Below are 15379 nucleotides of genomic sequence, written 5' to 3'. Positions count from 1 at the left end.
CAAATATTTGCTGAAGTGCCTCAAAAATCAAGCTGCTCCAGGCCGGGCGCGGTGGCTCACGCTTGTAATCCCAGCACTTTGGGAGGCCGAGGCGGGCGGATCACGAGGTCAGGAGATCGAGACCACGATGAAACCCCGTCTCTACTAAAAATACAAAAAAATTAGCCGGGCGTGGTGGCGGGCGCCTGTAGTCCCAGCTACTTGGAGAGGCTGAGGCAGGAGAATGGCGTGAACCCGGGAGGCGGAGCTTGCAGTGAGCCGAGATGCGCCACTGCACTCCAGCCTGGGCGACAGAGCGAGACTCCGTCTCAAAAAAAAAAAAAAAGAAAAAAAAAATCAAGCTGCTCCTTTGGGGGAGAAAATGTTCCTTCAGAAGAGCCACAGAAATAAGCAAAGCCATGATGGAATTTGAACTCACACTACCTTTCTACCAGATCAAACCAGACAAGTCACGGCTGTTCTGAGGATTTACGGTATGGCCCAAGGCCATTGTTTAACAACAAATCTGCCAGAGTCAAAGCACATAATCACTCTTACTTGCCCTCGACAAGAGTGTGATGTCACTGCATTTCGGAGAAGGCCTCCCTGCACAGGATTATATATCCAGATTTAACATAACCTAGTTTCTACCAAATATAGGTTGTCAAAGTCCCTCCTCTCCTATACCTCCCTCCAGTTCTCCAAAAGAGAAACTGAGCAGCAAAGTAAGATTAATACTTTGGGTAGAATAAGGTCAGAAAAAAATTAATAGGGTCTTAATTCAAATGGCTCTCTGGGAAGCTAAATTAGTTCGTAAAGTCCCTAAACCCTTCTTTTCACAAAGTTGGACTTTACAAAGCTCAGTGCCCATAGTGAAAAACTGGCCAAAGTTAACCAAATTATAAAGCAGAAATGTCATTCCAGTAATCTTTTATTATAAGGGTGAGAGGTGCCAAATTCATTTCTAATCAAATATTCAGTAATAATGCAAAGACAACAGCATCATCAGGTATTATCTTGCTCATAAGAAATTATGAGACACAAAAGCTAAAATCACCTGTGATTTCTATTTAAACGTAACAGACTACAAGTAGCTTCTTAATATTATATAGAAGCAAAGGAGTTCAAAAGTTTTACATCTAATTCTTAACCAAAATAACATTAAACTCTGGAAAACTTAAGCCTGGAACGAAAGAAAGGACAAGAGAAAGGAGAATGTGCCCTATTTAATATATTCCTTGCTCAGCTTGGTTCAAACTTGTGCCTAAAAAGTTAGTATTTCAAAATATGGACCTTTTAAGGAAAGAAAGAATGAAAGAACTGGACCTCCTTGAGTTTCTTCATACACAGTCAGAATATTAGATTTATACTGATTTTACCACCCAGCTTTTAGTGAGGATGCTCGCATTATATACATCATCCTTTCTGCTTCCTTGAAAGCTTCAACGGCTAAGATACCTGCAAACAGTTCTCACCTTACCAGCACGCTTAGTCATCACTGGAATGTGTTAACACGTTTTCTTATAGAGCTGCACCTCCTTCATCTGCTGCTTTCTATTACTACTTTGTAAGTGTACCCTGAGGCTAGGCAATTGAATTGTACAAGGAAGATAACTAATCATTTAAATTGATTCTCATTGAGACCACCTTCTTTCTTAGTCATTCTGCCTTTGTAAGCTTAATGCATTTACTTTTTCTTTTAAACCACAATGGTTATGATAAGTCTTTGGCAGTTTTCAAAACATTTTTTCTTCTCAAAAGTCAAGTTTGGCTGGGCGCGCTGGCTCACGCCTGTAATCACAGCACTTTAGGAGGCCGAAGCGGGAGGATCGCTTGGGCCCAGGAGTTCGAAACCAGACTGAGCTACACAGTAAGACCCTGTCACTAAAAATACAAAAATAAAATAAAATAAAAGTCAAAAGTTTAATGAAGCATCCGCGTGAGTTCAATAAAAGCCTGTCCCGCCACCCCACCCCTCCAAAAGAAGACTACTCTCGAGAAAACAAGCAGCATGAACAAATTATTTGGATTCAAATGATAAGGAAGTAACAGGAAGTTCCAGTTTCTTTACTTTCAGCTTAATCTACAGCCTTTCCCAAACCAGACCATTCCTGCAGAGCCCAGAAAAAAAAAAAAAAAAAAATGCCGGGTTAAGATTTGCCCCCATTTGCTTCCCCCTCTCTTACATCGGGTCAATTCTGGAGGTTACTCTTTCCTTCCTCCAAGAGTCAGGAATGCCTCTTCTTTCCCCAGCTGGTCAAGATTCTAGCGATATGCTCCTCCATTACGGAGCAAGGAAGAGGTTATCTCTTACCCTCGTTACCAGAGAGACGACGTTCGCCCACCAATGAGCAAACCTTTGAGGGAATCCCTTTTCCCTTTCGCTTGCTGGACACGTCTCAGCCTCTCAGTGAACGACGCCGAGCGGGGAAGAAAGACGGTTCCCCCCCCACGGCCTCCAGGCTCTATCAGCCACACCCCTGGCCTTTGGTCCTCCTAAACCCTCAATTCCGAAACACATCTTCCCCTCCTGCCCCCAACTACCTGCTGCCACACCCGAGGATTCCCTCACCGCACGACAGGCATTATGGTGGAGACCCTTTCTCCAACCTTTTCCCTCTCAATGGTCACACCCGACGGTTCCCTGCATCATCAACGGTCACGCTCTTAGGATTTCCTCGCCTCCGCCGGTCCCCGACCCAGCCTGGGGTTCCCCTTATCTCCGTCCCCCACCCCGTCAATTAGGGACACACCCCAAAGGCAACCGCCCTGAACTCACCGGAGGCGGAGGCGAAGGCGAGGGTGGGGGTGGCGGTGGGAGCCGAAGAGCACAGCCCGGGTGGTGGTGTAATGGTTTCTTGCCCGTCACGATTCCTTTCTAGGTCTAAGCCACTGCGCAAAACCCACTTTGCCAGGGACAAAGATGGTGGGCAGGAAACTCTGACGTCAGATAACGTCGCCGAGTGACGTCATCGGGGTGCGCGGGAGACCTAGAAAGGCGGTGATCTCTTGTCGCCTTCCAGACCCAAAGATTTCCTTTGGTCCCGGCAAGCTGGCCCATTTGGGCCTCAGAGGATGTAAAGTGGCTGCTCCAAAGGGATATATTTAAAAAACTGACAATGGATTTGTTTCCTCGCACAGAAATTCTCTGAAAAACATAAACATAGAGATGATGAAATATCCTGTTCCTTTCTGAAAAAACCCCCTCAGCTCATTTTCCTTCCAGGCTCAGGAGCGGACAATGGTGATATAGCCCAGGCCTATATACAGGCAGTGGGGCTAGAGGATGGTGCTGCACGTAAAAGAGGTTGAGGAGGCATTGGATGTGAGTTTGAATCGCTACCCTGAATGTGACTGGGACAGTTCATGTCTCATCAACCTTCTTATCTGTGAAATGAAAACAATGATAGTATCTCTCTTGGGCATGTGAAGCTTAAACCAGATAAATTAGGTAAAGTGCCTAGTATATAGTAGGTGTGCTTACACAAAAGTAATTTTCTTTCGGACACTAAGACCTAGATTCCAGGACCTGGAACTGGAGAACAAGATTGATGATGTTAAATGAACTAGCTGTCCCTAAGGTTAATTTCAGGGTGTAAGGAAGGATGGAGAGCAAAGTGATGATTTTTCTCACATTTTGCCCATGAACTCTGTGAGTCAAAAAGTGTTTCAGTATTTTAAAACTTAATTCTTAAAAAAGTGATCAGAAGTACATTAAAATTTTGTATAACATACTCATGTATTATTATTTCCTCTGTTATTAAAATAGGCGCATAGGGAAAATTAGAAAGCCAGATATAAAGTGAGAGAATGTAAACACGGTAAATCAGATAGCTGCATAATGTTATACAATATTTCATGACAGAAAATTCCGAAAGCGTTAAGCAAAAAAAGGGACACCAAACAATATAGTATACAGTATAACTATATATGTATAGAAAAAAAAGGCTAGGATAGGCCAGGTGTGGTGGCTCACACCTGCAATCCCAGCCCTTTAGGAGGCTGAAGTGGGCGGATCACCTGAGGTCAGGAGTTTGAGACCAGCTTGGCCAATGTGGTGAAACCCCGTCTCTACTGAAAAAACAAAAATTAGCTGGGGGTGGTGGCACACACCTATAATCCCGGCTACTCAGGAGGCTGAGGCAGGAGAATGGCTTGATCCCAGGAGGTGGAGGTTGCAGTGAGCCAAGATCTTGCCACTGCACTCCAGCCTGGGTAACAAAGCCAGATTCATCTCAAAAGAAAAAAAAAAAAAAAGCTTGGATATTCAGCAGAACGTTAAAAGTGGTTATTGAGGGATAGTGAGAGTTTTACTTTTCTTCCTAATATTTTTCTGTACTTTTCAAAGTGTTCTACAATGAACATTTATTTCTATGATTGGGATGTGCTTTTTAGATCATATTGTTGAAAAATATGATACAGAAAAATGCTTTGAAATAAGAAAAAAAAAGATACAAAACTCTAAATCCAGAGGAGTATATATACCTATTAGTGGTTCCCTCTGGGTGTTGATTACAAATGTTATCTTCTTTATATGTGTTTTATTTTCCATTCCTTTCTCTGAAAAATGCATATATTTTAAGGAAAAATGAACCAATACTATTTTCAAAATACAGCATCAATCCGAAAGCTTTTCCAACTTCATTCTCTTCCATTTTTGGGTGAAAGTATGGACCAATCTCCCTTCTTTTCACCTTTTGGGACCATCACGGGCTCATAATCTAATGGGAGACCACTCAGGAAACTGTTGAAATGATCCAGCCACACGATGATGGTGGTTTAAACAAATAACTGTTGATATTTATTATGATTTTATGTCAGTTACTCTGCTAAGTACATTTTTACATCCTCACCACCTGATAACCAGGTAGGTACTATTACTTCCTCTATTTTAAGAGATACAGAGAAGTTAAAAGGTAGAATTAAGATGGCCAGGCGCGGTGGCTCACGCCTGTAATCCCAACACTTTGGGAGGCTGAGGCAGGCAGTCACGAGGTCAGCAGATCGAGACCATCCTGGCTAACATGGTGAAACCCCATCTCTACTAAAAATACAAAAAAAGGTAGCTGGGCGTGGTGGTGGGCACCTATAGTCCCAGCTATTCAGGAGGTTGAGGCAGGAGAATGGCGTGAACCTGGAAGGTGGAACTTGCGGACACACACACACACACACACACAAAGGCAGAATTAAGATTTGAACCCAGGAAGTCTGACACTAGGACTGATAAGGCTTATGTTTTAGGTTACGGCAAGGGATGAATGGTGGTACTAGTCACTGAAAATAGGAAAATATAAGAAATGGCAGAAGTTTGGGGAAGGATAGGGAGGTGATTAGTTCATTTTATACGTTAGGTTAGAGTGAAGATCTCTATCCAAGAGGTACTTGATTATATGTGTCTGAAGATAAGGAATGATCTGGAGTTAAATTTGTGAACTGTGAGCATACAGAAGATAATTCAATCTGTGGGCATGAACATTATTCATGAAGAATGTGGAAAGTGAGTGCTTGGGGCAGAAACAGATAAACCCAAGAATGCAAAGAGGACTGAGAAGGAGTAGTCAGAGAGGTAGGAGGAAAAGCAGCATAGTATATTTTAGGATGTTTTCAGAGTTTCATGAAAGTAGGGACTATGCCAATCTGTTCACTCTTGCACACGTGAGGCTAGCCCCACCACACACACACAAATTAATATATGTTGACTAAATGCATAAATAAGTGATCAACAATATTAGTTGCTATAGACAGGAGAAGGGCTAAAAAGTGTCTACGGGATTTAGCAACATGGAGGTATTTGATGTTATTGCTGAGAAATCAGTAGAGATATGAAGGCAAAAGTCATACTGCAGATGTTTGAGGATGGATTAGAAGTGAGGAAATAAAAACAGGAATTGCAGATAACTCATAAGAAAGTATGACTAAAGAAAGCAGAGATGGTATTTGAGGAAAAGAGTGGCAAGGATTTTTTCTTTCTTGAGGCAGGGTGTTGTACTATTGCCCAGGCTGGAGTGCAGTGGTGCCATTACAATCACTGCAGCCTCGACCTCCCAGGCTCAAGCAATCCTCCCACCTAGCCTCCCAAGTAGCTGCGACTACAGGCGTGCATCACTACACCTAGCTAATTTTTTTTTTTTTTTTGTAGAGAGGGGGTCTTGCCATGTTGCCCAGGCTGGTCTGGAACTCCTGGGCTCAAGTGATCCTCCTGCCTTGGCCTCCCCAAATGCTGGGATTATAGGCGTGAGCCACCAAACTCAGCCAATTTTTTAAAGTTTAGTTCTATACTCATACATTTTCTCTACACTAACCCTTTAGCATACCATGGGTTTAATTATCTTTCTTACATATATGGCTCCAAAATCTCTTATCTCTAGCCTAGACCTAGTCCCCAAATTTCATCACCAAACTGATAACTATACTGCTGGGTTAAATCATAAGGAGATGGAGGAGGTTAGAAAAACCTGGTTACAGAGTTGGGCACAGTCGTTTACACCTATGATCCCAGCACTTTGGGAGGCTGAGGTGGGAGGATCACTTGAGCCCAAGAGTTTGAGGCTGTAGTGAGCCATGATCATGCCACTGCACTCCAGCCTGGATGACAGAGTAAGACCGTCTCTAAAAAGAAAGAGAGAGAGAGAGAGAGAGAAAGAAAACTCGTTCAAGGTACAACTCCTAGGAGACAGAGGTAGATTTCATAAAGATGTCATTAGAAAAATCTTCAAGAGGCTGGCCGTGGTGGCTCATGCCTGTGATCACAGCACTTTGGGAGGCCAAGGCAGGTGGATCACCTGAGGTCAGGACTTTGAGCCCAGCCTGGCCAACATGGTGAAACCCTGACTCTACTAAAAATACAAAAATTAGCCAGGCATGGTGGCGCATGCCTGTAGTCTCAGGTGCTAGGGAGGCTGAGGCAGGAGAATTACTTGAACCTGAGAGGAGGAGGTTGCAGTGAGCTGAAATTGCACCACTACACTCCAGCCTGGGCAATAAAGCAAGACTCTATCTCAAAAAAAAAAAGAAAAAAATATTTAAGAGTTTTGATTCATACCTCTCTGCTGTTCAAAAACTTTCATCAACTTCTTATTGCCTAACATGTTTGAAAGCTATTCTTCCCTCAGTTTCCTCCATCTGTGTGCTCCTTTCTTTGGTTTTCTCATCTATAAAATGAAGGAAGATAGTAACATCTAATCATAATATTGAACAATGAAATAAATTACATGTAAAGCACTTAGAACTATGGCTGGCACATAGCATGGACTATGGAACTATTTCCTATAATTGTGATTATTTTAATAAATTGCACTGAGTTGCTCAAGCCAGAAACCTAGGGGTCATTCCTGATTTCCCTTTCCTTCAACTGCCACATCCAATCCATCTCCAGTTGTCAATTCTACCTTTAAAATCTCAAAGCCGTGGCTGGGCGCTGTGGCTCCCGCCTGTAATCCCAGCACTTTGGGAGGCCGAGGTGGGTGGATCACAAGGTCAGGAGTTTGTGACCAGCCTGGCCAAGATGGTGAAACCCCATCTCTACTAAAATTAGCCGGGTGTTGTGGTGGGCGCCTGTAATCTCAGATACTCGGGAGGCTGAGGTACAGAACTGCTTGAACCCGGGAGGCGGAGGTTGTTAGTGAGCCGAGATTGCGCCACTGCGCTCCAGCCTGGGCAACAGAGCAAGACTCTGTCTCAAAAAAAAAAAAAAAAACTCCAAGTCATCCACCTCCCTCTATTCAATCTCATAAATCCAAGCCACCATCACCTTTTGCCTGGACTATTAGAAGCCTATAAGTCTTCTCTCTACCATTCTCCACATAGTGGCCAGGTTGTTTAACGTTTTTGGATGTATAACATACATTTAAAAATGTGCATATCTGGCCTAATGTGGTGGCTCACACCCGTAATCCCAGCACTTTGGGAGGCTGAGGCAGGGGGATCACTTGAGGCCAGGAGTTTGAGACCAGCCTGGCCAACATGGCAAAACCCTGTCTCTACTAAAAATACAAAAATTAACCGGGTGTGGTGGCACATGCTTGTAGTCCCAGCTACTTGGGGGGTCTGAGGTGGGAGAATCACTTGAACCCGGGAGGCAGAGGTTGCAGTGAGCCGAGATTGTGCCACTGCACTCCAGCCTGGGCTACAGAGCGAGACTCTATCTCAAGAAAACAAAAACAAAAATGTGCATATATCATAAATGTAAAGCTTGATATAAATACTGCATACCCACAAAACCATCAGAGACATCTTTAAAAAATATAAACCTGACCAGGCACGGTGGCTCACGCCTGTAATCCTAGCACTTTGGGAGGCCAAGGTGGGCAGATCACAAGGCCAGGAGTTCAAGACCAGCCTGGTCAACATGGTGAAACCCTGTCTCTACTAAAAATACAAAAACTAGCCGGGCGTGGTGGCGGGCGCCTGTAATCCCAGCTACTTGGGAGGCTGTGGCAGGAGAATCGCTTGAACCCGGGAGGCGATGGTTGCAGTGAGCCATCATGCCATTGTACTCCAGCCTGGGCAACAAGAGTAAAACTGTCTCAAAAAAAAAATATATAAATATATATAAAAATATATATACATAAATATATATAAAAATATATAAAAATATATAAAAATATATATATAAATATATATATAAATATATATATAAATATATATATAAATATATATATAAATATATATATAAATATATATATAAATATATATATATAAAAATATATATATAAATATATATATACCTGATCACATCTCTGGTGTGTGAATCCTTCATTGGCTTCCCATTGCACTTGGACTAAAATCCAGGGTCGTTCCCATGGCCTGTGAGTCCCTGCATGGTTTGGCCCGTCTACCTCTCTAACATCATTTTGTGCCTTTCAGTCACTGCTCATTTCCTCATCATTTCACCTTTTGCCAGCTATAATAGCCCTCAAACACACCAACCTCTTTCCCACCTTAGGGTCTTCACAATACTCTTCCTTCTGCCTAATATTCTTTTCCCCAACTCCTTATATGGCTGGCTCCTCATAATTTAGGTCTTTGTTATGTCCTCAGAAGGGCATTCCGATTATCATGTCTAAAAGATTTGGGCCTCCCAGACCTCTTATTCGACTTGCAAATTTCTTTTTTTTTTTTTTTTTTTGAGACAGAGTCTCACTCTGTCTCCCAGGCTGGAGTGCAGTGGTGTGACCTTGGCTCACTGCAACCTCTGCCTCCCAGGTTCAAGTGATTCTCCTGCCTCAGCCTCCAGAGTAGCTGGGATGACAGGCATCCGCCACCATGCACCACCACTCCAAGCTAATTTTTGTATTTTTAGTAGAGATGGGTTTTCGCCATGTTGGCTAGGCTGGTCTCAAACTCCTGACTTCAAGTGATCCACCCATCTCAGCCTCCCAAAGTGCTGGGATTACAGGTATGAGCCACCGTATCTGGCCCTACCATTCCTTTTTTTTTTTTTTTTTTTTTTCCGGAGACAGAGTCTCGCTCAGTTACCCAGGCTGGAGTGCAATGGTGCAATCTCGGCTCACCACAACCTCCGCTTCCCGGGTTCAAGCGATTCTCTTGCCTCAGCCTCCTGAGTAGCTGGGATTACAGGTATGCACCACCACGCCCAGCTAATTTTTTGTATTTCTAGTAGAGACGGGGTTTCTCCATGTTGGTCAGGCTGGTCACGACCTCTTGACCTCAAGTGATCCACCTGCCTCAGCCTCCCAAAGTGCTGGGATTATAGGTGTTCTTATGCCATACATTTAGTTAACTTTTGGAGTACTTCCATGGGACTATCAATCAAGACATCTTGCTTTCCCTTGGCTAAGAGTGAAAGACAGGGTGGACAGGGAACTTGAACCAAGAGAGGTCAGTCGAAATTTGTATCATGAGCAGAGTCACAAACAGAAATTGGTGGAAGCTCGTTCACTGCAACACGTTGCCTGGATAAGAACTTCTAATTCCTGTTAGGCAGTCCCAATAGTATTGTTAAGTTCTTGTTCTTTCAGGGCTGGCTTTACTTATTTTGTGAGCTACTTCATACACTTCTAATAAATTCCGTTTTAGTTTAAATTAGCCTGTTTGTTTCTGTTGCTTATAACCAAAGATCCCTAAGTGACAAAAATGTTTAATTTCCTGCTTGATTTAGTTGATGCTACTTCTCAACTTTGTATTTTTGCTATTCACTTAAGAAAAGCTTGTACATAACAGTTACTATTAAACAAGCACCTAATATGTATCCAGGTGCTTTATATGGATAAACTATGTCTAGTCTTAAAACTCTGTAAGGTAAAAATCATGTATCAATATAATGTATTTTGGTAGAGTAAAAAACACTTTTTATAACTGTAATTAAGGACAATTTGTAAGGTTTTCTCTCCTATTGGAATAACTAAATCCAAACCTTGTTTTTGAGGGTTCTCATTATGCAAACCAATTATTTTTATAACATAAGGGCCTCTAGGGCAGTAAACAATACCTTCTATTCCCAGCTATTTAGTCCAGAGGTGGCACTTCCCAGAGGAAGGGAGGAGAGGTGGAACTCTCATCCAAATTCAATAAGGCTGTGTCAGCCAACTTCAGCGAGACAAAGCTGTACATAACATAAAAGCACTTTACAAACCTTAAGGTAAATCACATTCGTTTTGGTATAAAAACGGCACGAAAGGAACCTTTCAGTCAAGTATCCCTAGTGCATGCTAGTTACAATTCATAAAGCTCCCTCTGCTTTAGCACTGTATTCATATCGCTGGTGGTGACATATCCAACTGTGTTCAAGGATGGAGACCATTTTCATCCAGTATAGCAAGTGCATGCAGTTATGCTTGAACATAGCCAAAACCTGGAAGCCGTTAAACTACCAGCTTGGATGAAAATTAACCGTCTCAAGTACTGAGGAACAAGCATGAACCTTTCTCAATCCAATCATCTTTCCTTATAATTGGCGGCAATAAATCTAAGGCTCCTATCTCCTGCTATGTTGCTTTAAATCATTTCTGGAAGGCTAAGACTTATAAATTAACCACCATCCCTCCTGCGCGTGTACAGCAAAGTCCTTTCCACCTCCAGATTCCCTTCCTCCCTCCGCCCCTAGCTCCATCTCCTGCAGGAACACAGGGCTCAGCAATGGGCCCGAGCTCTGGCTCCCGGCGCCAGACGTCTGCGCGGTGCCCCCAACAGCTTGTCAAAAAGACCTCGCAGAGAGAGGTTCAGAGCTGTAGCTTTCCAGCGAGGCTACCATGCAGACCCAGCTACGAAAAGTAAACCAAACCAGCGGAGAATTCATAGCCAAAACCAGCCAACAAAGGCCCGCTTCTATTTCAGCGGGGCGGGAGCGGAAGTTCAGGTGGGTCATAGAGTTCTCTAGTTCTGGTTTCCGGACCGCATTCGGAACTAGAGCGCCTTTCTTCCGCCAGGCGTCCCTGAGGTCCTGGCAGTTTCATTTCCGGGTGCGGCTTCTGTCATAAAGCGGAGACCTCCCTTTAAACGTGGCGTCGTGGGTTCTTTGCGCCTCGCCTGGGGTCAGCGAGCAAGGACGGGCGCGGGCAGGGATACTCAAAGCCAACAGCTGGAGTCAGCCCTCGTGTCCCGGGCTCACGGTGGCACGACTGAATCCTCAGAGTCGGCTGGCTTTTGAGATCTCACGATTGGGGAGGAGGGGGGGTTTCTGGTTCGCAGCTCCAGAGGATCGCTTTCCCTCCCCCATACCTGTCCCCCACAGTCACGCTCTGCCCTGACGTGCAGCATTTGACAAGTTACCCCCTCGCCACATACCACTTCCACCCACGTCCGAGTTAACTTTGTTCTTAACCTTCTTGAGACTCCCCTCCGCCTCCAGGTCTTTTTTCCCCAGTTCATTTTTGCCCATAAGATTGAGTTTCGAGTTTCAGATATCATGCAGAAAGTTTACCTTTAAGACTGAGCACTCATCTGATACTCTTCCTCCCGAAAAAGTTCATGCTCACGAGAGAGTTTGTGGGAAAAGTGAAAGCCAGTACACACAGGAAACAATGGCTGAGCACGGGGCTCACATCACAACTGCTTCTGTGGCCGATGACCAGCCATCCATCTTTGAGGTGGTAGCACAGGACAGTTTAATGACAGCAGTGAGACCCGCTCTTCAGCATGTGGTCAAGGTAAGGTATTAATTCTTGGAAAGGTTTTAGGGACAACAGGGTAAAAAACAAACGAATAATTTGTGCTTATTTGATAGCCTAGCGTTTGAAATAGCCAATTTGCAAATAACTTGTATCCCATGACTTAAGAGTTATTGAGTCTTTGTTATGTGTGGAGACCTGTACTGAATACCCAGCATTTCAGGGTCCAAAAGTGACTTCAGACAAAATGTGTAGACTTTAGAGGAAAAGGGGGAATGTAAATAGGTGTGGAACTTGTGTAATGGAATGAATTTCACTTACTGCTTTATTTTGCTTTAGGTTCTTGCAGAATCAAATCCCACCCACTATGGCTTCTTGTGGAGGTGGTTTGATGAAATCTTTACTCTGCTAGATCTTCTGCTCCAGCAGCATTATCTGTCTAGAACCAGTGCCTCATTTTCTGAAAACTTTTATGGCTTAAAGAGAATTGTAATGGGGGACACTCACAAGTCTCAGCGATTGGCTAGTGCTGGTCTCCCAAAGCAGCAGCTTTGGAAATCAATTATGTTCCTAGTTCTTCTTCCCTATCTGAAAGTGAAGCTGGAGAAGCTGGTTTCTAGCCTGAGAGAAGAAGATGAATATTCTATTCATCCCCCTTCTTCCCGCTGGAAACGATTTTACAGAGCCTTCCTGGCAGCCTACCCATTTGTGAACATGGCGTGGGAAGGATGGTTTCTTGTACAACAACTTCGATACATCCTAGGAAAAGCTCAGCATCACTCTCCACTGCTGAGGCTGGCTGGAGTTCGGCTAGGTCGACTAACAGTTCAGGATATACAAGCTCTGGAGCACAAACCAGCTAAGGCCAGCATGATGCAGCAACCAGCCAGGAGGTAAGGCCTTAACATTTCCAAAAGATCTTTAGTTAGTATTCTAAAATCTTATCCCAGTTTTGTGAAATTCACCTCCCTGTTAACTTTGTGGTATTTCATAGTCACAGAAAAGCTATTCCTTGTGTCCATAAAACAAGGACTGTCATCCTGGTAACCTTCACCATACTAGGTATACTTTAGTGCATACTTGCTATGTCCCAGGTCCTGGGCTAGGTGCTTGCTTTACCTACATTATCTCAATCCTCAACACAACCCAATGAAGTAAATGTATTAGCTTACAGTTGAGGAAACTAAACCCAAGCAGTTAAGTACCTTGCCAAGGTCACGTAGGTACATAGCTAGAAGGTGGCAGAGCTGGGATTCAAACCAAATCAATACAATTCTAAAGACTGTGCTCTTAATCATGATGCTGTGCTCCTTCTAGTTCATATTTGTGTTCTCCTACAAGTTCAAATGTACACATTCCTCAATACTGCTAAGTTTTTTAAGTGAATTGGTTTTTTTTTTTTTTTCTGGGTCACTATCTTCCACTAAAAAAAGGGAGGAGGTCTATATAATCAAATTCTCTACTGATTTCTCTTTCAAAACACAAAACCAAACCCTAATCATGTTACTAAAAACAAAGCTTAGCTCCTATGCTCCTAAAATACTGTAAGTTACAAAGAATCACTTAGAATAGATCCTTAAGGAGATAGTACCAGTCTACCAACCATTCAGTCCCCCAGTGATTCTGATGAAAAATGTAAGAACTGCATTTATGTCAGTCACTTTGTAATTATATCTAAATAAAGTTTCTCCCTTTACCTCCTTATTCTTTTCTCCCAACAGTGTTAGTGAGAAGATAAAGTCAGCTCTGAAGAAAGCTGTTGGGGGTGTTGCCTTATCCCTGTCTACTGGCCTTTCTGTGGGTGTATTCTTCTTGCAGTTCCTTGACTGGTGGTACTCATCTGAAAATCAAGAAACCATCAAGTCATTGACTGCCCTGCCTACTCCACCACCACCTGTACACCTAGAGTATAACTCTGATTCTCCCCTCTTACCCAAAATGAAGACTGTGTGCCCACTGTGTCGTAAAACCCGGGTGAATGATACTGTTCTTGCCACCTCTGGCTATGTGTTTTGTTACCGCTGTGTGTTTCATTACGTGAGGAGTCACCAAGCTTGTCCCATCACAGGGTATCCAACAGAAGTACAACATCTGATTAAACTCTACTCCCCTGAGAACTGAAAGGGAATCATGTCTTATCCTCCAACAAAAGTATTGCGCTGTAATGCCACAGAGCTGGTTTCAGCATGGTATTGAGTTGACACTTCTCAGCCTCAATTCATAACTACATGAACTTTAAATGACTATATGGATTTCTTTAAAAGGATATGCCCATTTGATCCTAAACTTTTAGCCTGCTCTCTAGAACCCTACTTACAGTTGACCAAGCTGCTTAAAGTAGAAGAATCAGGACTGGCAGGGGATATGAGGGCCAGTGTAGAGATTAAACAAAATAATGAGTATACAAGTTTTTGCCTATCCCTTTCCTTAAAATATAAGAAATATAGAAGGTCTTAGGAAAAACCCAGGTTAGACCGCATAAAAAATAAAGTGAACAGTGAGGTGGTAGCAAGCCTTCTTTTTAGAAAAGAAAGCATTTACCTGCCTGTTTGTAAGGTGGAAATTTCATCAGTTTGCAAATGATAAGAAATGTAGACCTGCTCTTGATAGAAATGCTTAGAAACACTTTGGGGGAAAATAAAAAAGCTCCTTCCATATACTGTGAGACATTTGTTAAGTGACATCTGTCGTTTATCAGCTTTTAAGGATAAAAAAGGATATCTTAAAAGTTGGATATTTAGGATACTTAAGGATATTCCTTTATGAGCTCTCCATATCTTTCTTGAGAAACTGGTTAAAAAAGGAATAGGGGTTGAGTGTTACAGAGAGTAGTCTGAAGATTCCTGTGTAAAAGCAAAGCTAACAAGCAATGAAGAGATGAAGCAAGATACTAATCTAATTGTGTAAAGAAAGGATATTTTAATAAGTTCTTTCTGCTTGCTGCTAAGAGTTTGCTAAACTGTCATGAATTATTCTGGTTATTACTAAAGTTTCTATGAAACACTTAAGTAGATTTTAAGAATAAATGTTTCTGGAAAAGAACTGTTATGATTTTGTAGAAATGTAAAGATTACTTGAGGTGTTTAAAATAAATTTTTCATTCAGACTACCTTTGACTTTTTGAGGTGTTTTTATATTAACATTTTGCCAATTCAGTAGTTGGAACAAAAATCCTCTGCTCCAACAACAAGAATTCAGCCTCATGCTAAATACCTTGCATCAACTTAAGAAACACTTAAGTTGCCTGTGTAGGAGCATTTGTGCCATTGGATTGGCAGACTGGTGAAAACATGGGTTAAAAAAAAATCACTAGAAGAGGAAGGATGAAAATG

The 15379-nt window shown here is 42.7% G+C and overlaps 2 protein-coding genes across 14 annotated transcripts in view; one reads left to right on the top strand and one right to left on the bottom strand.

Annotated features, from left to right (window-relative positions):
- Positions 1-11108, bottom strand: part of AP2B1 (adaptor related protein complex 2 subunit beta 1) — a 142204-nt gene extending 131096 nt beyond the window's left edge. For 2 of the 11 annotated variants that reach the window (XM_055258827.2, XM_055258832.2), the window contains exons 1-3: positions 10430-11108; positions 7022-7130; positions 2759-3127 (exon numbers count right to left, since the gene is read on the bottom strand). The gene's annotated coding sequence lies outside the window, so the exon portion shown is untranslated. Of the gene's footprint in view, positions 1-2165; positions 3128-7021; positions 7131-10429 lie in introns of those variants that run through there. The other 9 variants (XM_063628561.1, XM_063628565.1, XM_055258829.2 and 6 more) reach the window with 9 other exon arrangements.
- Positions 3193-15156, top strand: PEX12 (peroxisomal biogenesis factor 12). 3 transcript variants are annotated; one of them, XM_063628593.1, is made up of 4 exons: positions 3193-3304; positions 11905-12086; positions 12387-12940; positions 13769-15156. In XM_063628593.1, the coding sequence occupies exons 2-4, from the start codon at positions 11961-11963 to the stop codon at positions 14166-14168; spliced, it is 1080 nt and encodes a 359-aa protein (XP_063484663.1). In that variant the 5' UTR covers positions 3193-3304; positions 11905-11960; the 3' UTR covers positions 14169-15156. The 3 variants fall into 3 exon arrangements, with proteins under 3 accessions (XP_063484663.1, XP_063484664.1, XP_055114809.1); XM_063628594.1 differs by lacking the exon at positions 3193-3304 and adding an exon at positions 11049-11296; XM_055258834.2 differs by lacking the exon at positions 3193-3304 and adding an exon at positions 11334-11471.
- The last annotated feature ends 223 nt before the right edge of the window (positions 15157-15379 follow it).

The sequence above is a fragment of the Symphalangus syndactylus genome, chromosome 20 (genome assembly GCF_028878055.3).
Source record: "Symphalangus syndactylus isolate Jambi chromosome 20, NHGRI_mSymSyn1-v2.1_pri, whole genome shotgun sequence".
Lineage (NCBI taxonomy): Eukaryota > Metazoa > Chordata > Mammalia > Primates > Hylobatidae > Symphalangus > Symphalangus syndactylus.
The sequence above is the reverse complement of the archived record's forward strand: the minus strand, read 5'-3'. Positions and strand labels throughout refer to the sequence as shown.

Coding starts and splice junctions, on each gene's coding strand:
- PEX12 (XM_063628593.1), top strand. CDS start 11,961: ATGGCTGAGCACGGGGCTCACATCACAACTGCTTCTGTGGCCGATGAC. Junction 12,087..12,386: donor CTCTTCAGCATGTGGTCAAG/GTAAGGTATTAA, acceptor ATTTTGCTTTAG/GTTCTTGCAGAATCAAATCC. Junction 12,941..13,768: donor ATGCAGCAACCAGCCAGGAG/GTAAGGCCTTAA, acceptor TTCTCCCAACAG/TGTTAGTGAGAAGATAAAGT.